This window comes from Thalassophryne amazonica, chromosome 9 (assembly GCF_902500255.1).
Source record: "Thalassophryne amazonica chromosome 9, fThaAma1.1, whole genome shotgun sequence".
NCBI classification, from domain to species: domain Eukaryota; kingdom Metazoa; phylum Chordata; class Actinopteri; order Batrachoidiformes; family Batrachoididae; genus Thalassophryne; species Thalassophryne amazonica.
Genome location: NC_047111.1, coordinates 18765303 through 18789972, shown reverse-complemented (window position 1 = coordinate 18789972; position 24670 = coordinate 18765303). Strand labels below are relative to the sequence as shown.

Below are 24670 nucleotides of genomic sequence, written 5' to 3'. Positions count from 1 at the left end.
TGCTTCTGCTCAACAGAGAAAACTACTGCATGCACTTTGTGCATCTATTCCAAATTACGCCATTTTTACAGTAAGTACATTTTCAGAGAAGTACAAATGTGTGATCTGCATGAATCACATGATGTACATTCTAGTATATATATATATATATATATATATATATATATATATAATTTTTTTTTCTCGCCTCCAGTTTTAAGAACAGTTTGTTTTACAAGATTAATACAGCTGGCTGTAAAACAAGTGCAACTTGAGCATGTAAACACTGGATCTTTATTTTCCTGGCTGTGGTGATGAAACTGATGATGTGGAATAAAAATAAATGAAAACAAAAGAAAATAAAATCTTTCAAAACTTAGGTCATGCAAAACAAAACCTACACAGTGTGCAAAATAATGAATCCGTTCCAGCAGAGAGGAGTTTGTTGGATGTCGGTCACCTTCAGGTCTGGTAATGAATCACACAACAGTTTTACGTGTCCTTTATGAGCGGGAACAGTGCCGTATTCAAGATGAAATGCCCAAACATGAAGGTTGTGGTCCCACACATCAGTGTAGTTTATAGGTTTTACTGAAACTGATGATTAACAGAATATATGAACAAATCTGACAGACAGTGTTATCTGTTCTGGAATGTCAGGTCTAATTTATTTGGACAGAATACCGAGGTGTTTAGTCATTAAAATCCAGCGTTAGTGGCTTTATTTGTGAACTCATGTTTTTGCAATTGGTTACTTGTTTTGTCTCAAAAGATCACAAATGGATTTTTATGTTTGCGTTATACAATCATTTAAAATTACATTTTTTTTTTTGTCACAGTATGAAATTGTTTCGGCATGCGTTAGATTCTATGTGTGAGAATCCAATATAATCCAAACTACCCACTGTGACTACATGTACAAATCCAGATCTAAACAACTACACCGTAAAACCTGATTTTTAATTTAATGCAAAAAAGAAACTGTTGAAATTGATTACATACAGTAGCAAAAACTAAGCTTTGTTAAGTTAAAGGAACATTTTTTAAAGTAATGCTTAAATCCAGACCTAAACAACTCACTGTAAAAGCTGACTGTAAAAGTTGAAACTGATTATATGAAATGTTTTAAGTGACCTCAACTAAGATTTTTTTTTTAAGTTAAATGAAGATTTGTTTTGTGAAAGTAACTTTAAATTTTTTTTATGGATTTCTTTTTTCTATGTAATCAGTTTCAGGTTTTACAACGTAAATGAAACTTCCAGACTGATAGACTTGAATGAAATCACGCAAGGTCAGCCCCTGGTAAGGTTGTAGTTAAACAATTAATAACGTAATTAGTAATAATCGCCTGTATAGCAGATAGATGTGCAATATCCAATAAGAGTCCTGCCTCCCAAATCAAATGAATAAAAAAAGTTTACAATCCATTTTTCTATCCACTTTAACATTGTGAGATTATGTGTGCAAACTGTTAAAAATGTTAAATTCCACCATATGTTGTGCAGCATGAATCAAACTAGTGTATATTGTTGCACATGCATTAAAAATGCTAAAACAGAGGATTTCATTTTGGACGGCACCATCCCTCCCAAAAAAACCATGACCATGAATCACACCAATGATGAACTGGACCCCCCAAGCTGACATGTCCCCACTTCTTCAATGCCTGAAAGCTTTCTGTTGTGTTTTCTCCATTATTTTGTTCACACTGTGCATTTCTTGTTTCTTTTTTCTTTCTTTTTTGTCTCTTTTTTTTAAGGTTTCATTTGCAGAAGTGTGCCAATGCTCGAGAAGCTGTCCATGCCATTAGCAGTGAGGCTAGCTGGTATTACGAACCGCCATGTTTTTGTTCATGCATTAAGAACTATTAAGTGAAAGATATCATATTTACAATACAATTCACATGTAATTACACATATACACTAGAGGCAAGAAAATTCACATTGAAATCAGTTCAACACTGTTTTTTTCCATCTCCTCTATGTCTTGAATAAGTGTGAAAAGAAACGTATTTTCTCTGGTGTATAAGCGAAAACCCAAAGGAACGCACAGAACTGAAAATCGTCACAGCGTTTGGGATGAATGTTCTGATTTCCAGGAAGTAGGTGATACATGTTTGGATCGAAATGAGGAAAAGAGGTGTGAGTTTATTTCCTGCAACTATACAATATCCTGCAAATATGCAAGGGATGCTAATGTTTCTCCTGCCTTATTATAATTATTTTTATATATTGTGGGATTAACCCATCCTGATTGAGAGTTTGTGTATTTTTTCGTGCATTTCACTGGATTAAAGAATATTTTGATTTGGCTTCTTTCTTTGTGAAATATGTTCCACTCTTTTAATTAATGCTTATCACATATATTTTACCTTAAAAATAACAATGACAACATGTGGTTTCACTGCAACAAATGCAGTTTATCCTCTGATTTAACGGTCTGACCCAAAACCTGCCGTTTGATGAGCTTTTTGGACATAGATCGCAATGATTTTCTTGACTCACAAAATAGAAACTGTATTTTTAGAAACTTAAAAACTAACAACTTTGTTCGGTAATGCTGCATTCACATGTTGGTCGTAACCAACAGACAGTAAACTGGATGTTTTGTGGTTTTCACTGATGGGACGGCATAAAATTCCTGCACCACTGTGAAAGTGTTGCTTTAATTTGCATTGTGGTGCAGAGAGGAATTTGCTGCAATCAGAGCCGTAGCTTCCTGCTTTAACCTTTAACTTGCAGCGGATTGCAGCATCGGCTTGCGGCCGCTGCGACGCTCTGCCACAGGAAAAACACCTCTGTTGGAAGCCTTAAGGACAAGTTGGAACATGCCCAGCTGTTAAACAATTTCTCATATACTCACTCCACTGAAAGCCATCAAAAGCCACCTGGATTTTACAAATGGTTATCAACATGGAGGTGTTTTTCCTGTGCCGCCGCACCGCGCCGGCTGTGTCCCGACCCGTCCGTACGTTTTTCATTAAAAAAAATCTCCTTTAACAGTGGAATATCCGGATAAAATGCTGAAACCGACGACTTCTGAAACTTCTCTGTTCTCTCACGACGTCCTGGATCAATAGAGCCTGAAATGTGGAGGTTTTCAGCTTCAAACAGGCTGACGACGGCGCCTGAGAGCGCTGCGCGACGTCCCGCTCTGTGGGAAGTTCTTAAAGCGACAGTATCACCTCAAAATCTCTCATCAGCCGTTAAAATTTTCACCGAAAACCAGCTTAATTTTTCGAACCGTGTCCACTTCGATGTGCCTCACAGGTTTAGAAAAAATTTTGATCAAACAAAGCGCCAGTCTCTCAGCAACTTCTCAGACAAAGGAATTCCGACGAGGGGCTGGATGACTCCTCCCACAAGGAGTGCTCACAGGCGGATGACGTCACCGACAGGCGTGGAAAAACTCACGCATGCGCACGAGGGTTCAAGCATGTCTGCCGTAAAAACATATGAATGAAATCCATATAGTTTTTGAAAAAAATAAAAAGGACCGTTACTTTATTGACAGACCTTGTAGATTCACTCGAACATTAAATAAACTCTATCATAGCTTTGATCAATTCTATCCTAGTGCCAATTTAACACGCTGATAGTTTATTTTAAAACTATTTCAAATGGAATCAGATACACTCACTACAGAGTTAATAGTTTAACAGTGTTGATTTACCATTATGAGAGAATTAAATGAAACACAATTTTGAATGGGATCATATACACTCAGTGCAGAGTTAATTTAACACTCTACTAGAGCTGAACTAACATTTTGAGAGCGCTAATTTAACACTATATTGAATGGGATCATATACACTCAGTGCAGAGTTAATTTAATACTATGATATAGTTGAACTAACATTTGGAGAGAGTTAATTTAACATTGTTTTGAATGACATCATATGCACTCAGTAGAGTTAATGTAATACTCTAACAGAGTTTAACTAACATTTTGGTAGAGATAATTTAACACTATATTGAATGTAATCATATACACTCAGTGCAGAGTTAATTTAATATAACAGAGCTGATTTACCATTTTGAGAGAGTTGAATGAAACACTATTTTGAATGGGATCATATACACTTAATACAGAGTTAATTTAATACTCTACTAGAGTTGAATTAACATTTTGAGAGAGCTAAATTAACAATATATTGAATGGGAACATATACACTCAGTACAGAGTTAATTTAATACTATGATACAGTTGAACTAACATTTTGAGGCAGTTAATTTAACATTATTTTGACTCTATCACCCTGGGCTATATGCAGGAGAAGACCAGGCTGGTGCTGGAGTTGAAGGAATCAAATGACCATGCAGTGAAAGCTGCCAACGTCCTGGTCCGTACCGGCTGTAAGTGGGATGACCAGGCTGAAGTTGCCAAGGCAATAAGCAGGCTGCAGCACAAAGAAATCATCGGCCGAGTGCAAGTAGGGAGAGCTGGCCTTGGATATGGAGAAGCCCCAAAGTTCTGGTCAAAGGCAACTAGGAAAGAGAGGAAGGAGCTGATTGTGGCTGAGGTGACGAGCATGGAGAGCGAGCGTCTCAAGATCGAGGCCATTGCTCAGGGACGCCAGGGGGAATGGACTACATGGGAGGGCGTGGTTGGCAAAACCATTAATGCGGCAGACCTATGGAAGATCCCGCAGGCTAGGCTCAGTTTTCTGGTGAGAGCCACGTATGACTCCCTCCCCTGCCCATGGAATCTAGAACTCTGGCTGGGCAAAGAGGAATGCTGCCCTCTCTGTAGCACCACGAGTGCAAGCCTCAACCACATCCTGTCAGGCTGCAAGACTGCACTCTCCCAAGGATGCTACAGATGGCAGTATGATCAGGTCCTAAGAAAGCTGGAGGAGGTCCTAGAGGGGCAGAGGCAGGAGGCAAGCAAAAGGCACCATTCACCAAGGGACCGGCACATTGACTTTGTTCATGAAGGGGAAACAGGAGCAAAGACCACTCTGCAAGCTCCTCTGAGGCTTCCACAGTCATCACCGCTTGCGACCCAGGACTGCAATATAAGAGTCGACCTGGGCAGGAGGTTGCAGTTTCCTGCCGAGATCATCACCACAAGCCTGCGTCCAGATATTGTGCTGTGGTCCAGCAGCACCAAGACAGTGCTTCTCATTGAGCTAACTGTCCCGTGGGAAGCAGGCATGGAGGCGGCATGGGAGCGGAAGAGGCTTAAATACTCTGACCTTGCAGAAGAGTGCAGGGAGGCGGGCTGGAGGACCATTATTTACCCTGTGGAGGTTGGTTGCTGTGGCTTCGTGGGAACATCAGCCATCCACCTCCTAAGGGAGGTGGGTGTGTGCGGGGCAGGTCTCCAAAAAGCAATGAAAGACCTGGCAGAGGAGGCGGAGAGAAGTAGCTTCGGCTTTGGCTCAAAAGGAGGGATACATGCTGGGGCACAACCTAGCTCAAGGGCAGGCTGCCACCAGGAGACGTTCTGGGTTCAAAGGGGTGAATCGTCAAGGATTGGTGGCACCCGGCTGACGTCCCTGCAGTAGGCCAACCTGTAGGCACCGGAGGAGGTGTGTCAGGGAGCAATTACCATAGCAGGCGAACGCCTACCTGTGATCATGTAGTGAAAGGGCTCATATGCACTCGCTACAGAGTTAATTTAACACTATTTTGAATTGGATCATATACACTTAGTACAGAGTTAATTTAATACTCTTGATAGAGTTGAACTAACATTTTGAGAGAGTTAATTTAACACTATTTTGAATGGGATCATATACACTTAGTACAGAGTTAATTTAATACTCTTGATAGAGTTGAACTAACATTTTGAGAGAGTTAATTTAACACTATTTTGAATGGGATCATATACACTTAGTACAGAGTTAATTTAACACTATTTTGAATTGGATCATATACACTTAGTACAGAGTTAATTTAATACTCTTGATAGAGTTGAACTAACATTTTGAGAGAGTTAATTTAACACTATTTTGAATTGGATCATATACACTTAGTACAGAGTTAATTTAATACTCTTCATAGAGTTGAACTAACATTTTGAGAGAGTTAACTTAACACGGATCATATGCACTTAGTACAGAGTTAATTTAATACTCTTGATAGAGTTGAACTAACATTTTGAGAGAGTTAATTTAACACTATTTTGAATGGGATCATATACACTTAGTACAGAGTTAATTTAATACTCTTGATAGAGTTGAACTAGTATTTTGAGAGAGTTCACTTAACACTATTTTGAATGGGATCATATACACTTAGTACAGAGTTAATTTAATACTCTTGATAGAGTTGAACTAATATTTTGAGAGAGTTAATTTAACACTATTTTGAATGGGATCATATACACTTAGTACAGAGTTAATTTAATACTCTTGATAGAGTTGAACTAACATTTTGAGAGAGTTAATTTAACACTATTTTGAATGGGATCATATACACTTAGTACAGAGTTAATTTAATACTCTTGATAGAGTTGAACTAATATTTTGAGAGAGTTCATTTAACACTATTTTGAATGTAATCATATACACTCAGTGCAGAGTTACTTTAACACTTTAACAGAGTTGATTTAGCATTATGAGAGAGTTAACCACAACACATCTTTGAATGGGATCATACACACTCACCACAGAGTTAATTTAACACTGCAAAATTATCTGTGTGCATTCACATCTGCAGACAAAATGCTTGTTCACTCTAACTGCTGAAAAGTTTGTTTCACTCAGACTCACGCCGTTATTTTGATCTTTGGTTTCGCACCATCATCTGCGATCTAATATGTTTGCTGTTTAATTGGAGGGTTTTTTTTTATTATTATTATTAGTTTTATTTTTTGTGCCCTTTCACATTTAAGTCTCAGAACTTGAAGCTAGAATCATTTTTAAGTTGCATTTTCAGAATGTTTGTCTGCCAGTGTAGCTTGTCGCGTTTGTCTTCAACCTTATCCTCAATAAACACGGAAACAAACTTAAATAATTTGCATTTTGAGATGGATTACTGCATTAAAAATGCCTCACACTTGACAGAGAAACAAACAGGCAGAGGAATAAAACTCGTCTCAGACAGCCAGTGTGTGTGTGTGTGTGTGTGTTTGAAACTGAAACACAACATTAAACCTAAAATTCATGAATGAATACTAAAGTCTAATCACAGCATGGGCCACATCTCTGTACAAACATCACCAGGACAGTCAGAAAACGCAGGTCTCGATTTGTTTTTGGAGGCATAAATCATCAGAAAGAAGGTAATATTTATATCTTTGCCATCATCTTCTCTTTACCGCATGTCTTCCACCTCAAACCCTCCCTGTATCTGTCTACGTGTCATTCTGGGGACGCTGTATTTGTCACTTTTACACACATTTCCTCGGAGCACCTTGGTGCCGCCCTGCAGGTCTGATTTACACCGATAATGAAGAAGAAGAAGATGCCATCAAAGACATCCACACTTTATCTGATCAAAACAAGCGGAAATAAAACTGTTCCCTCTGTTCTTCGCCCACACATTTGTTTTTTTGTTTGTTTGTTTTTTCGAAAAATTCGCATTTGGCATTGACACAAACCGAGTGGTTTTGGATTCCACAGCCGTTGACAGGGATTTTTTTTTTTTTTTTTTTTTTGAAAAATCTGCAGGGTGTCACAGAAAACTTTTTTTTTCTTTTTAAGTTTTTGAACCTGAGTACTGGAAATGCAGTGTGTGTGTGTGTGTGTGTGTGAAACAGAAAGCGGTAATGTTGATGCTTTATAGGCCTTTTGGTCATCGTTTCATGGCTATTTGTCACACCTTTTTGAGTCCTGATTGCACTGATGTTTTGGAGGGTGTCAAGCGCAGAACATTTGTGGTGATGGACCTGGTCTAATACCAAGTGTTGAGTTCTTGTCCCCAGTCTTCTTCCATCCCAGTCACAGTCCCCATATTGTTGCCTCCAACACTGAAGAAATGTTTGAACAACAAAGAAGTACCAGATACTTATGACAACGGCTCAAACGGTGGGCTGATATGTTGACTCTTTTTTTTTCTCAGTACACATATTCTTACATCTACACTGTGGTATAATTTCAAAACAATCACAAAAGCCCCCCCACTCCCGACTTCCATAGCAAACACAAAGCAGGATATGACATCAATGAGTTCTGCATCTAAAGAGCGCATGAACCAATCAGCAGGAGGAAACCAACAGTACGATATACTTCCAAACTATGCCCATGAAAATACTTAATGATAAATTGTACAGAATATGTATTTTTTTAAACAATCAAAATGAGTAATGCATACCTTTGTCTCTTTTTTTTTTTTTTTTTAATAATGCCCTAGCTCTAGAACATGTTCTGACGCTCTCTGAAATCACAGTATTTTTCAAGACAAAATCATATCTACAATAATCAGCATTTGTTTGAACCAGAATGAAAAATACCACCTTCGAGGAAGTGTCCTAAAAACAAGGTGAGAAGAGAAAGGAACACGAGTTTGCGTCAACTCTGGGTGGAAATGCAGAGGTTAAACATCCTGTCCGCGAGGCTCACTAACGGTGAGCGTTAGCCTGGAGCTGATGTCCGATAAAGAGAACGATATCACTTCCAAAACCCCCCCATGGAACAACACAGAATCCAAACAAGGTTGCTGTACATAGCTGAACCAGAGGTGTCCGTGCATGTTACCCATGGATAAAGGGGGCAGCATGGGTTTGTGAGAGGGTGGGTGTGGCCATGAGGGCAGGGCTGGGGAGATGGCGGGCGGGGGGGGGGTCAAGGATCTCGCTCAGCCGGCACTGATTCCATGAGCTGCAGTAGAGGATTCTGATTACAAGTATCAATTAAAAAGTCGATGGGACTCTGAGACATCTTTTCTCTCCCAGGAGCTTTCACGTTCACTTTTTTCCTTTTTTTTTTTTAGCAAAAATATCATGCAGTCTTTAGTTCCAAAAACCCCTAACGGGATCTTGTGTTTGTTCATTTGTTTCAGGAGGAAAAAAGAAACTCAAAGCGGTGAAATTCCTCGCTCGTAGTATTCTTAAACATTCAAGTCATCCTAGTAATACTTTGTACAGCAGAAAAGTCCTTCAGATTTCACACGTGTGTATATATAAATATAATATATGAAATATGCATATACATATGTTCAAGTTGTATATGTGTATACATATTTTGGAACTGTATCAAAGCCAATTAATGTGCTCTCAAAATATGGCCCATGATTCCTAGTGGGATGCACATCAATTCACATAGTACAACCAGTAGATTAGGTTGAAAAATCCAAAGGTGATTGGGAAAATGACCCGGGACCACTTGTCAATGGTGCTAACATCTGACAGGTTGGGGATTTTCAACTTGAGCTTGGACGAGCGCCGTCTGAGCCGGCAGTTGGCTCGGCTCCGCATGGCGCTCCGATCCAATGAGTGGTGGCTGAAGCCATCTCGGGGCGCCATGGGCTTCCTGAATTGGACCCCGGAGCTGTCAAAGGACATGACCGAATTCCGAGAGTCACTGACGCTGCTTCCTACGTCAGAAGGCATCACTTCGTTGTTCATCTCCAGCGTGGTGAGGAGGATATTGCCGTAAGCATCCACCTGCAGGAGAAGCAAGGAAAATTGTCAGGGAAGGCGAGAACGCTGCAGAACAACCCCCAAAAATTGCCTCACTAATGAAACGTAGATAAGCCCCTCCCATTTTCACATGCAAAATGCTGAGATGATATGGAATGACTTTCTGGCATACACACATTAGCACAGAGCCCCTGAAAGGACATGGGAAAAAAAAGATACACTTGTGAGATCTTGAGTTCTCACACAAGTTTTCCATGGAGATGATGTAGCTTACTTTCTTTTTGGCTCAGTAGCAAAGGCTCGGGGACCATGTCAATTTGCGATAGTTCTCAAAAAAGTTTTCCATGAGGATGATGTAGCCTACCTTCCTTTGGGCTCAGTGGCAAAGGCTCTGGTATTCACATCAATGTGTTTACCTTTGGTTGCCATAGGCAACCACAACCCCAATTCCAATGAAGTTGGGACGTTGTGTAAAATGTAAATAAAAACAGAATACAATGATTTGCAAATCCTCTTCAACCTATATTCAATTGAATACACCACAAACACAAGATATTTAATGTTCAAACTGATAAACTTTATTGTTTTTGTGCAAATATTTGCTCATTTTGAAATGATGCCTGCAACACATGGTATGTCCACAATATAATCAGAAAATTCAGAGGATCTGAAGAACTTTCTACATGTAAGCGACAAACCTGTAGTCCAGACCTGTCGCCCATTGAAAATCCGGCGCATTATGAAGCGCCAAATATGACAACAGAGACCCCGGACTGTTGAACAACTGAAGTCGTACATCAAGCAGGAATGGAAAGAATTCCACCTACAAGCATTTGGGAACTGAGGACACTAATTGTTGAAGCTTTGTAGGTGGAATTCTTTCCCATTCTTGCTTGATGTACGACTTCAGTTGTTCAACAGTCCGGGGTCTCCGTTGTGGTATTTTGTGCTTCATAATGTGCCACACATTTTCAATGGGTGACAGGTCTGGACTGCAGGCAGGCCAGTCTAGTACCTGCACTCTTTTACTACGAAGCCACGCTGTTGTAACATGTGCAGAATGTGGCTTGACATTGTCTTGCTGAAATAAGCAGGGAGGTCCCTGAAAAAGACATTGCTTGGATGGCAGCATGTGTTGCTCCAAAACCTGGATGTACCTTTCAGCATTGATGGTGTCATCACAGATATGCAAGTTGCACATGTCATGGGCACTAACACACTCCCATACCATCACAGATGCTGGCTTTTGAACTTTGCACTTGTAACAAACTGGATGGTCTTTTTCCTCTTTTGTCTGGAGGACACGACGTCCATGATTTCCAAAAACAATTTGAAATGTGGACTCATCAGACCACAGCACACTTTTCCACTGCATCTGTCCATTTCAAATGAGCTCGGGCCCAGAGAAGGCGGCGGCATTTCTGGATGTTGTTGATGTTTGGCTTTCACTTTGCATGGTAGAGTTTTAACTTGCACTTTTAGATGTAGCGACGAACTGTGTTAACTGACAATGGTTTTCTGAAGTGTTCCTGAGCCCATGCAGTAAGATCCTTTACACAATGATGTCGGTTTTTAATGCAGTGCCGCCTGAGGGATTGAAGGTCATGGGCATTCAATGTTGGTTTTCAGCCTTTCCGCTTACATGTAGAAAGTTCTCCAGATTCTCTGAATCTTCTGATTATATTATGGACTGTAGTTGATGGAATCCCTAAATTCTTTTCAACTGAACATTGAGAAACGTTGTTCTTAAACTGTTGGACTATTTTTTCATGCAGTTGTTCACAAAGTGGTGATCCTCGCCTCATCTTTGCTTGTGAACAGCTGAGACTTTTGGGGATGCTCCTCATGAGTGTCCTCAGTTCCCAAACACTTATTGAGTGTTGTTAGAAGGAAAGGTGATGTAACACAGTGGTAAACATACCACTGTCCCAGCTTTTTAGAAACGTGTTGCAGGCATCCATTTCAAAATGAGCAAATATTTGCACAAAAACAATAAAGTTTATGAGTTTGAACATTAAATATCTTGTGTTTGTGGTGTATTCAATTGAATATAGGTTGAAGAGGATTTGCAAATCATTGTATTCTGTTTTTATTTACATTTTACACAATGTCCCAACTTCATTGGAATTGGGGTTGTACCATCATTCACATTATGCTCTGTTAACATATCAATTATAACAGAGCATATTGTGAATGATGGTAGTTGCCCATGCCAACCAATGGGTTTGTTATGCTCTGTTAGCGTATCAATTATAAGTGTTGAGAAGGTGGAGGAAATATTTTGAGGAGCTGATGAATGGAAAAAAAATGAGAGAGAGAAAAGCCTGGATGATGTGGTGAGGGTAAATCATGAAGTACAAGGGATTATTGAGGATGAAGTGAGGGCAGCTATGAAGAGGATGAAGAGTGGGCACAGCATGAATTTATGGGAAAGACTAGTAGAAGCTAGGCTGATAAAACAGGTGAAGATGTGTGAGCAGCAATAAGGTTTCATGCTGAGAAAGAACACTACGATGCAATGTTTGCTCTGAGAATACTGTTAGAAAAGTATAGAGAAGGCCAGAAAAGGTTACACTGTGTGTTTGTGGCTTTAGAGAAAGCTTTTGACAGGGTGCCAAGAGAAGAGCTGTGGTATTGTATGAGGAGGTCTGGAGTTGCAGAGAAGTATGTGAGGGTAGTATAGGACATGTAGAAGGACAGTGTGACAGCAGTGAGATGTGCAGTAGGAATGACAGACTTATTCAAGGTGGAGGTGGGATTACATCAAGGATCAGCTCTGAGTCCTTTCGTGTTCACAATGGTGATGGAACGTTTGACTGATGAGATGAGACAGGAGTCTCAATGGACTATGGTGTTTGCAGATGACATTGTCATCTGCAGTGAGAGTAGAGAGCAGGTTGAGTCTAGTCTGGAGAGGTGAAGATATGCTCTGGAGAGAAGGGGAGTGAAAGTCAGTATAAGCAAGACTGAGTATGTATGTGAATGAGAGGAAGCCCAGTGGAATAGTGCAGTTACAAGGAGTAGAAGTGGTGAAAGTAGATGAGATTAAATACTTGGGGTAAAGTGTACAAAGTAATGGAGAGTGTGGTAGAGAGGTGAAGAAGAGAGTGCAGGCAGGGTGGAGTGGGTGGAGAAAGGTGGCAGGAGTGATTTGTGACTGAAGAATATCTGCAAGAGTGAAGGAAAAAGTCTACAAGACAGTAATAAGACCAGCTATTGGGCGGCTTAGAGACGGTGGCGCTAACAAAAAGACAGGAGGCAGAGCTGAAGATGTTGAGATTCTCTTTGGGAGTGATGAGGATGGACAGGATTAGGAATGAACACATCAGAGGGACAGCTCAGGTGGGACGGTTTGGAGACAAAGTCAGAGAGGTGAGACTGAGATGTTTGGACATGTGCAGAGGAGGGACCCAGGGTATATAGGGAAAAGGATGGTGAGGATGGAGCCACCAGGCAGGAGGAGAAGAGGGAGACCAAAGAAGAGGTTTATGGATGTGTTGAGGGAGGACATGCAGGTGGTTGGTGGGACAGAGGAAGATACAGAGGACAGAGTGAGATGGAAACGATTGATCTGCTGTGGCGACCCCTAACGGGAACAGCCAAAAGAAGAAGAGGAAGAAGAATGTATCAATAATAAACAGTTACATTCATTTTCTGCTACATTATGTTGTACTTGTAGTCTCCATTTCAACCTTTAATTAAAATTATGACTATCAGTCGATGTAATTTTGTACATTTTTTAATTTAGGCTTCTGTGTCAGTTGTACTCTGGACAGCTCCTGAATAAGACCAGTTTGTGGAATCATGGAGGAGGATTTGGAAAAGTTCTTAACTACCGAGCAGTCCCACAAGAGGACAAAACTCGTATGAATGTACTTGCACTCAATGTAGTTTTGCGAGAACCCACAAAACGTTTGCGAGATCTTGCAAAAGTATCATTTTTATGTCCCTTTAGGGGCTCTGTACATTTGTGAAAAACAACAAAAACTAAACAAAAAAAAACTTTACAGCTATTCTGAGTGATGCCGTACAGCTGATATGATTTCTAAATACATGTACCCCAACTTTTCTTTGTTCCTCGAGATACAGATTTCTTCGCTGTGTAAATGACCTGAAGGTGTTGGATTGAAACGGCACGGAAATGGAGTCCTTGCAATGTGAAAGAAAAATGAAGAGAACATTAAAACGACTGTAAAATACGGGGAAAAAAAGCAAATTTTCCTAAAAAATACACAGTGCATAAGACACAGAGTTAACAGCAACAACTTTGAGTAAGCATTTAATAGTTAACACACACACACACACACACACACACATAAAAAACAGGCGGCTTCATTCAGTCTCACTGTTTCATTGAAGTTCTCCTGAATTTTAATGGTTTGTCCAGTTTGGTTAGAGGATTCGTGTAGAAACGTGGCGGCGTGGTGAGAATGAATGAAGCCTACAGCATAAACATAGACACCAACCTAAATAAGAAATGAGAATGTTTACACCACTGCTGAATTAGATGAATCACTTTCTCAATGAAAAGGCTATGCTCAATAAAAAGCAGTCAGTGCTCGAGGGTGAAGCGATGGATGATGGTTGGCGAATGCGTACTGGGCTGTGGTGCCGTCTGAAAGATTACTGCAGGGAATCTGCAGGTCTGAACAAAATGACGCTGAAACATTTGTTTTATACGTCAACGCCGACTGACAGAAGCGGACTGAAAGAGAAGCAGCGGAAGAGGATACAAACCTGTTCCCTCAGGCGCCGCTCCTCGTATCTTGTGCGCTCGTTGTTGGCTTTGTTCAGCCGCTCGTTGATTTTCTTCTGTTGCGCAGGGCCCCGGCCGAAGAACACGTAATTTACAAAGGCATATTCAAGCAGGGCCAGGAACACGAACACAAAACAGCCCATGAGGTAGACGTCGATGGCTTTCACGTATGGAATCTTTGGGAGCGTCTCCCTAAGGTGGGTGTTAATTGTTGTCATGGTAAGCACCGTAGTCACACCTGGTCACCACAGCACACAAAGACAGAGAGAGAATTCACCGTCAGACAACAATCACCGCAAAGAGTCACCGGATTCGGGTGACCCGGCTATTCCGACGGAATGTTGACACAATAACTTGAAACCAATAAGTGCAATCGTGTTGTAACTAAAAAGAAAAAATAAAGACCATCATACTGAAGACAAACTCCTTCACATCTGGTGACCTTTGATGCATCAAATCAACCCAAACATTAACTTTGCATGGCCTTTGTTTTATCCCATAGATGTGTCTGCCACCTGCTGGTAGCAGAGATGCCATTTGGTCTCACACCAAATACAGGTATACGAGGTTTGTGATAAAACTAACGTACCTTTTTATTTTTTTCAAAAACTATATGGATTTGAATCACGTGCGATTACATCAGACAAACTTGAACACTCGTGCGCATGCGTGAGTTTTTTCACACCTGTCGGTTACGTCATTCGCCTGTGGGCAGGCTTTGAGTGAGGAGTGGTCCACCCCTCCCATCGGAATCTCTTTGTCTGAGAACTTCCTGAGAGACTGACGCTTTGCTTGATCAAAATTTTTTCCAAAAAAATGAAGCACATCGAAGTGGACACCATTCGAGAAATTCAGCTGGTTTTCTGTGAAAATTTTAACGGCTGATGAGAGATTATGGACTGTTGCTGTCGCTTTAAAGACTGCCCACGGAGCGGGACGTCGCGACGCGCCCTGAGCCACCGCTGTCTGCCTGTTTCGAGCTGAAAGCTTCCAAATTTAAGCCTCTGTTGACCCAGGACATCGTGAGAGAACACAGAACTTTCAGAAGAGGTCGGGATCAGCAGTTTATCCGGTCATTCCACTGTTAAAGGAGATTTTATTAATGAAAGACGTGTGGACGGGTCCGCGCGTCGGGACGCAGCCGGCGCCGCGTGCTGCCACAGGAAAAACACCTCCGTGTTGATAACCATTTGTAAAAACCAGGCGGCTTTTGATAGCTTTCAGTTGAGTGAGTATCTGAGAAATTGTTTAACAGCTGGACATGTTCCAACTTGTCCTTAAGGCTTCCAACGGAGGTGTTTTTCCTGTGGCGGCACGCGGCGCCGGCTGCGTCCCGACGCGCGGACCCGTCCGCACTTTCTTTCATTACAAAATCTCCTTTAACAGTGGAATGTCCGGATAACCTGCTGATCCCGACCTCTTCTGAAAGTTCTCTGTTCTCTCACGATGTCCTGGGTCAACAGAGGCTTAAATTTGGAAGCTTTCAGCTCGAAACAGGCAGACAGTGGCGGCTCAGGGCGCGTCGCGACATCCCGCTCCGTGGGCAGTCCTTAAAGTGACAGCAACAGTCCATAATCTCTCATCAGCCGTTAAAATTTTCACAGAAAACCAGCTGAATTTCTCGAATGATGTCCACTTCGATGTGCCTCACAATTTTTGAAAAAATTTTGATCAAGCAAAGCGTCAGTCTCTCAGGAAGTTCTCTGACAAAGAGATTCCGATGGGAGGGATGGACCACTCCTCACTCAAAGCCTGCCCATAGGCGAATGACGTAACCGACAGGTGTGAAAAAACTCTTGCATGCCCAAGAGGGTTCAAGCTTGTCTGATGTAATCGCACGTGATTCAAATCCATATAGTTTTTGAAAAAAATAAAAAGGTCCAATACTTTTCTGACAGACCTCGTATGGCTCACAATATGCTAAACCATTATATTACACCTGAGGTACTTCATGAATGTGTTTATTAAATATGGATTGTTGAATAGAAATGTTTGTTACTGTTAACACTAATGTAACTAATGTATATATAGTATGCATAATTTGAGTGTATTTCATTGCTCATAAAATAAAGAAAAATTGAAAAGAAGTTTGGAAAATCCACTTTTTTTCATCACATATTATAACACGATTGGACCTCACTTTTTCAACCAGGTCATATTTTTTTCAAGCCAACCTCAAGGCAATTGCATTGTGCGTTAGTCAATAGAAAACCCATGAAATGAAAAATTAAAAGTAAATAAAAGGCCCTTGAGTCAATTTTAAGTACAAAAAAAATTAAATTAAAAATGACCCTTGCGGATGATACGCCGTCTGTCAAAACCAAGTGGGAGATATAGATGGTTAAAAGTCGCATAAACTATAGCTAACATTTACACTTAGATGGGCATTGTTGTGTGGGCCGCCAGAAGAGGAGGTACTGCTGGCCCACCACCAGAGGGCGCCCTGCCTGAAGTGTGGGCTTCAGGCACGAGAGGGCGCTGCCGCCACGGACACAGCCGGGAGTGACAGCTGTCTCTCATTATTTCCTGACAGCTGTCACTCATTCTTCATCATCTCACTCTATAAAACCCAGACGTCATCTCCACCTCATTGCCGAGATATCGTACTTCTATGGAGGTAACTTTCTCTGCCTGCATACTATATTGATTGATTGCAAGAGCTACATTGTTGCAGCTGTCTACCCAGAAAACCGGCGTGGGTCGCGACTGTTTCGTTCTACTTCCCACCAGATAAGTGGTTAAACAGACGCTGCACGAGTGTGTGTTAGAGGTGGAGGTGGCATTCCCACCGTTGTTGTTACGGGGTGTACACACACCCACACTTGACTGTCTTTGCTCTTCGCCAGCAGTACCAGATCCGACAGACGGGGACGGTGATCACCTGGGAATTCGGGACTTGGCGGCTCCAGTATTCACCAGGTTCGGTGGCGGCGGAAATCGTGTGGTTCCGGCTCTTCTCAGGACAGACGTCTTCTATCCTGCCCACACGTCACCTTTGTGGATTGACTGTGATCAGATTCCGAGATTGTCTGTGTATTCGTTGTGCACCTTCACAACATTAAATTGTTACTTTTTTGGCTCATCTATTGACCGTTCATTTGCGCCCCCTGTTGTGGGTCCGTGTCACTACACTTTCACAACAGGATATCTCGGCCAGCGTCATGGATCCCGAGGGGCGTCACCCATCTGTTGGACAGCCAATGGAAGAGCAGGGTGCACAGGCGTCTGCAGGAGGCGTGCTCGGTGAGTTGCAGCAAATCCTCACCGCCTTTACCGCTCGGCTGGATTTGATGTCCGAGCAAAGGTCATCCTTAATCGCAGGATGGAGGCTCTCACCGCACAGGTGGAAGCGCGCGATCAGAGCGCTGCTGCGGCTCCTCCTCCTGCCGACCCAGTGCCGGGTATAAACATTCCACTGGTCGTTCAACAAACCCCCCCACCATCCCCTGAAGCATACATATGTCCCCCTGAGCCGTACAGGGGTTGTGTGGAGACGTGCGCGGACTTTCTGATGCAGTGTTCGCTCATCCTTGCACAACGACCCATGATGTACGCGTCTGATGCCAGCAAGGTGGCTTATGTTATTAATTTGCTTCGGGGTAAGGCACGCGCCTGGGTTACGGCGCTCTGGGAACAGAACTCACGGTTGTTATCAGCATACACTGGGTTTGTGGGGGAGTTCAGAACAGTGTTTGATCACCCTAACAGAGGAGAGACCGCTTCAACAATGCTGCTGTCAATGCGACAGGGGCGCCGGTGTGCAGCCGAAAATGCAGTCGACTTCCGCATCGCGGCTGCGAGGTCCGGCTGGAATAACGTTGCGCTCCGCGGGATTTAGATGGGCTTATCGATCTCGTTATACGGTTAGACAATCGGCTGGAGGAGCGCCGTCGGGAGCGAGGCGAAGGACGTGGCTGGATACGCGCCGTCCCTCTCCCTTCCGGGTTCGAAAAGGGGCCGCCCTCCCCACGCTCCACAGCCGCAGCACTCCGTGGGGCAACAGCTCCCCCTGCTGACGTTGTTAGGGAAATGCACAGGGCCAAAATGAGGAGGCTGGTCCGCGGGGAGTGTTTTCTCTGCAGCTCAAAGGAGCACATACAGAAAAACTGCCCCAAACGGCCACAACGACAACAGCCGCCCTTACAGACTGGGCTAAGGGGGGTCATAACATTCACGTGGGACACACACAGATTGCCACACGACTCCCAGTTACAATCCTGAGCGGGGATTTAACCCTTCAAGCCCTAGCACTGGTGGACACGGGGTCAGAAGGGAATTTGCTAGACAGCAGATGGGCAAGGGAGGTAGGGCTCCCTCTGGTGGCGCTTCCTTTGCCATTGCAGGTGCGGGCACTAGATGGCACCCTCCTCTCTTTAATCACACACAAGACACAACCAGTAACTCTGGTGGTGTCTGGAAACCATTGGGAGGAGATTGAGTTTTTTGTAACTCCTTCTACCTCCCGCGTGATTTTGGGCTTCCCATGGATGTTGAAGCACAATCCCCGGATTGATTGGCCGTCTGGGGTGGTGGTTCAGTGGAGCGAAACCTGCCATCGGGTGTGTTTAGGATCCTCGGTTACTCCCGGTTTACATGCTAAGGAGGAGGTCAAAGTCCCTCCCAATCTGACGGCAGTGCCGGTTGAGTACCACGATCTTGCTGACGTCTTCAGCAAGGATCTGGCACTCACCCTTCGTACGATTGTGCCATTGATTTGGTTCCAGGCGCTGAGTTCCCGTCCAGCAGGCTGTACAACCTCTCACGACCTGAGCGCGAATCAATGGAGACCTACATCCGGGACTCATTAGCTGCCGGGCTGATCCGGAACTCCACCTCCCCGATGGGTGCAGGTTTCTTTTTTGTGGGCAAGAAAGACGGCGGACTCCGTCCATGCATTGATTACAGGGGGCTGAATGAGATTACGGTTCGCAACCGATACCCGTTGCCATTGTTGGATTCCGTGTTCACCCCCCTGCATGGAGCCAAAATCTTTACTAAGCTGGATCTTAGAAATGCGTATCACTTGGTTCAGATCCGGAAGGGAGACGAATGGAAGACGGCATTTAACACCCCGTTAGGTCACTTTGAGTACCTGGTCATGCCGTTCGGCCTCACCAACGCCCCCGCGACGTTCCAAGCCTTGGTTAATGATGTCTTGCGGGACTTCCTGCACTGATTCGTCTTCGTATATCTGGACGATATTCTCATCTTTTCTCCAGATCCTGAGACCCATGTCCAGCATGTATGTCAGGTCCTGCAGCGGTTGTTAGAGAACCGACTGTTTGTGAAGGGCGAGAAGTGCGAGTTTCACCGCACGTCTTTGTCCTTCCTGGGGTTTATCATCTCCTCTAACTCCGTCGCCCCTGATCCGGCCAAGGTTGCGGCGGTGAGAGATTGGCCCCAACCAACAAGCCGTAGGAAGCTGCAACAGTTCCTCGGCTTCGCTAATTTCTATAGGAGGTTCATTAAGGGCTACAGTCAGGTAGTTAGCCCCCTGACAGCCCTGACCTCTCCAAAAGTCCCCTTCACCTGGTCGGATCGGTGCGAAGCCGCGTTCAAGGAGTTGAAATGACGGTTCTCTACTGCGCCAGTTTTGGTGCAGCCCGACCCTAGCCGCCAGTTCGTGGTTGAAGTGGACGCCTCTGACTCAGGGATAGGAGCCGTGCTATCCCAGAGCGGAGAGACCGATAAGGTTCTTCACCCGTGTGCCTACTTTTCTCGCAGGTTGACCCCGGCTGAACGGAACTATGACGTCGGCAATCGAGAACTCCTTGTGGTGAAAGAGGCTCTTGAGGCGTGGAGACACCTGTTGGAGGGAGCATCTGTGCCGTTCATGGTTTTCACTGACCATCGGAACCTGGAGTATATCAGGACCGCCAAGTGGCTGAACCCCAGGCAAGCCCGCTGGTCACTGTTCTTTGGGCGTTTTGACTTCCGGATCACCTATCGCCCCGGGACCAAGAACCAGAGGTCGGATGCCTTGTCCCGGGTACACGAAGAGGAGGTCAAAACTGCACTGTCGGATCCACCGGAGCCCATCCTGCCTGAGTCCACTATCGTGGCCACCCTCACCTGGGACATGGAGAAGATCGTCCGGGAGGCCCTGGCACAGAGCCCGGACCCCGGAACTGGTCCGAAGAACCGTCTGTACATCCCACCAGAGGCCAGAGCTGCAGTCTTGGACTCCTGTCACGGTTCCAAGCTCCTGTCATCCAGGGGTGCGAAGGACCGTGGCAGTTGTCCGGCAGCGCTTCTGGTGGGCGTCTATGGAGGCCGACGTCCAGGAGTACATCCAGGCCTGCACCACCTGTGTCAGGGGCAAGGCAGACCACAAAAGGTCCCAAGGACTTCTCCAGCCGCTTCCTGTGCCTCATCGCCCCTGGTCCCATATCGGCCTGGATTTCGTCACGGGCCTCCCGCCGTCCCAGGGCAACATCACCATTTTCACGATAGTGGACTGATTCTCCAAGGCGGCCCACTTCGTGGCCCTCCCGAAGCTCCCAACAGCCCAGGAGACAGCAGACCTCCTGGTCCACCACGTCGTCCGTCTGCATGGGATACCTACCGATATCGTCTCTGATCGTGGTCCCCAGTTCTCCTCACACGTCTGGAGGAGCTTCTGCCGGGAACTGGGGGCCACTGTGAGCCTCTCGTCCGGGTATCACCCGCAGACCAATGGACAGGCAGAACGGGCCAATCAGGAATTGGAGCAAGCCCTGCGCTGTGTGACGTCCGCACACCCGACGGCCTGGAGTGAACATCTGGCCTGGATCGAGTATGCGCATAACAGCCAGGTGTCCTCTGCCACCGGCCTCTCCCCGTTTGAGGTGTGTTTGGGGTATCAGCCCCCATTGTTTCCCGTGGTGGAGGGAGAGGTCGGTGTGCCCTCGGTCCAGGCCCACCTGTGGAAGTGCCGTCGGGTGTGGCGCTCTGCCCGTTCTGCCTTGTTGAAGGCCCGGACGAGGGCGAAGACCCATGCGGACCGCCGGCGATCCCCGGCCCCTGCTTACCAGCCCGGGCAGGAGGTGTGGCTATCCACGAAGGACATCCCCCTCCAGGTGGACTCCCCGAAACTCAAGGACAGGTATATTGGACCTTACAGAATCCTCAAAATCCTCAGTCCTGCCGCAGTGAAGCTCCAACTCCCGGCTTCACTGCGGATCCACCCAGTTTTTCATGTGTCCAGGATCAAGCCTCACCACACCTCGCCCCTCTGTGCTCCCGGACCGGCGCCGCCTCCTGCCCAGGTCATCAACGGGGAGCCGGCTTGGACGGTGCGCCTGCTCCTGGACGTCCATCGGATGGGCCGGGGGTTCCAGTATTTGGTGGACTGGGAGGGGTATGGACCCGAAGAACACTCCTGGGTGAAGAGGAGCTTCATCCTGGATCCGGCCCTCCTGGCTGATTTCTACCATCGACACCCCGACAGGCCTGGTCGGGTGCCAGGAGGCGCCCGTTGAGGGGGGGGTCCTGTTGTGTGGGCCGCCAGAAGAGGAGGTACTGCTGGCCCACCACCAGAGGGCGCCCTGCCTGAAGTGCGGGCTTCAGGCACGAGAGGGCGCTGCCGCCACGGACACAGCCGGGAGTGACAGCTGTCTCTCATTATTTCCTGACAGCTGTCACTCATTCTTCATCATCTCACTCCATAAAACCCAGACGTCATCTCCACCTCATCGCCGAGATATCGTACTTCTATGGAGGTAACTTTCTCTGCCTGCATACTATATTGATTGATTGCAAGAGCTACTTTGTTGCAGCTGTCTACCCAGAGGACCGGCGTGGGTCGCGACTGTTTCGTTCTACTTCCCACCAGATAAGTGGTTAAACAGATGCTGCACGAGTGTGTGTTAGAGGTGGAGGTGGCATTCCCACCGTTGTTGTTACGGGGTGTACACACACCCACACTTGACTGTCTTTGTTCTCGCCAGCAGTACCAGATCCGACAGTCGGGGACGGTGATCACCTGGGAATTCGGGACTTGGCGGCTCCAGTATTCACCAGGTTTCACCTTTGTGGATTGACTGTTATCAGATTCTGAGATTGTCTGTGTATTCGTTGTGCACCTTCACAACATTAAATTGTTACTTTTTTGGCTCATCTATTGACCGTTCATTTGCGCCCCCTGTTGTGGGTCCGTGTCACTACACTTTCACAACAGGCATTCTACTTTGGAATAATTTGTATAAAAGATACACGTATTAAGAAATTATAACAAGTTGAAAACAACCTGAGAATTGTCCATCAAAGATAACATCCGCAAGCGTCCATACTCTTATTAATTTCAGTTTTCCATAATGGAAAAGTGAAATTTTTAAAGTTAATAGTTAATGAGTTATCTTGAGCTTTGTGGTTTATGAAAGAAATATATGTGTACTACAATTTCAAACTAGTTTGCAATAAAAACATGTAACTTGAAAAACTGACCTTTGTGTTACACTTTCATAACAGTTTAGCATGTTGTTAGCATATAAACTGCATCAGAGAGTGAAATCAACACTATCATAGTGTTAAATCAAGTTGTTAAACTCTATTAAGAGTGATTTATACTATAATAGAACTGATTTCATTCCATGATAGAGTTTATTTAACTCTATTTGGAGCCCAGCAGAGTGAAATTTAATCTAAGACCATTACTGTTGGTTGTGAGTGAGAAATGCAGCAAATTAAAGAAATGAATAACTTTCTGACTGTTTCACAGTCACACCTCCACATAATCCTGTGGAAAAGATTTTTTTTTAATGAATTTAACCACAAAAGAAAAAGGTCAAAAAAAAAAAAAAAAAAAAAAAAAAAATCGATACATTAACTTCAGTTAGAATTATTTTGTCAGCAGGTTTAAAAGAAAATATTAGGTCAGTTAAAAACAAAAATATTTCACAATTTTGATGTATGATGCCTTTTTAAAGTTTTGTCAGCACAAAACTGCCATAAACTCAGGCCAACATTAACCAGAGGAATTAATAAAACATCTGCAGCATTCTGATTCCAGTGAATTGAAAACATTTGGTTCTTGAATCCCATCCTGAGAGAAAAACAAGCCTGGTTGAGGTTCCTGTTCTGTATCTTCTTGAAAGGTTGAACTGTATTTAGAGGCAAAGATGATTATTGTGTGTGTGCAGTAAATGATACTGGGGGTTGTTTTAAACATTAGGGCAGTTTCCCATTACAGATTTTTCAAAATTGTGGAAATTGGGCTCTGTTTTTCAAAAAATAGGAGGCAAATTTCATATTACCTACTATGTTACATATATGTAACATATGTTTATCATTTGGCTGATCCAACCAGTAACAGGTGGCTCAGGCCACCATCTTGCTGAAGGTGTTGAATGAACTTCCACAGTGTAAACAAAGCAAACTTCCTACATCATGAATGTTTAAGGAGAGGAACAGCCGGTCCTCAAAAACACACTTAGATTAGGTGAATTGGAAATTTTAGAATTGCACGGGTCTCCCTTGCAAAAGAGGTCTTGGTCTCAATTGGACTAACCTGGTTAAATAAAGGTTTTAAAAAAATCCACAGATTATCGTCAAATACATCAGAGAATCTCTGATTCCCCTTCCATGTTTGTTTTTGTGCCTTCAAAATGTTACTTCTGTGTATTTCAGGCCCCAGTTGGGTAGCCGATGTTTGTTTTGTGAGCCAAAACAAACATCTGATGATTAGCCCAACATTTGCCGACGGAGAGTGAAGCATCATCAGCCAGTGTGGCGGTTCACCAGACTCCATAGGAGCTAAGTTGATGTCAGTGGGGCAACGCTAATGTTTCTCATGGTCACAGAAATTTTTCAAAATGCTTAAAATCTTTAGCGTTCATGCTAAAAGAGTTGAGCTCCGCTACCTCTACGTCACCTCTGCTAGTACGCTGTTACTGCTCTGTTCCCCTCCGCCAGCATCCGCTGGAGAGCATTGGAGGCTTGACTGGATGCACCACCTCCTCTGGATCACTTGGGCATGAAGAAATATTATGAAAGCAGTAGCAAGTGACGCAATCTCAGAGTTACGTTGAGTTTCCAGTATATACGGTATGTCACATGACATTTGAGCCGATGATCAGCATCGCCAAGCTGCCACTGCAGCCGCCCGTCGAGGGCCAAAGTTGAATTAAGTGCTATAGTAACTCAGTGGACCAAACATCACCGTCCGCTGAGCTACACTGAACTGCATTGAAGGCAGAAAATTTTGCAAAACACCTTGCCCCAGGGGTCCAGAGAGTTTTGATAATCTACTACGTCGGGCAGAGTCAGACACTTCCGGTTATAGGGCAGATCGGCCCTAAACAATCAGGTATCAAAAAAATCGGCAATGGGTGACCACCTGACCTCATACAGCTTGTGGAAGGAGCAACCACAAACACGCCCAAAACATGAACTCAAGAGAACCTCTAATGTGTCCATGTAAAAATATTC

The 24670-nt window shown here is 44.2% G+C and overlaps 1 protein-coding gene across 3 annotated transcripts in view; it reads right to left on the bottom strand.

Moving 5' to 3' along the window:
* Window positions 1–7470: 7470 nt before the first annotated feature.
* gabrb4 (gamma-aminobutyric acid type A receptor subunit beta4) overlaps window positions 7471–24670 on the bottom strand; it is a 164978-nt gene continuing 147778 nt past the window's right edge. For 2 of the 3 annotated variants that reach the window (XM_034177715.1, XM_034177717.1), the window contains exons 8-10: window positions 14245–14501; window positions 13567–13656; window positions 7471–9531 (exon numbers count right to left, since the gene is read on the bottom strand). In XM_034177715.1, coding sequence (XP_034033606.1) covers window positions 9178–9531; window positions 13567–13656; window positions 14245–14501 — 701 coding nt within the window. In that variant the 3' untranslated portion in view covers window positions 7471–9177. The remainder of the gene's footprint in view (window positions 9532–13566; window positions 13657–14244; window positions 14502–24670) is intronic. The other variant, XM_034177716.1, reaches the window with a different exon arrangement.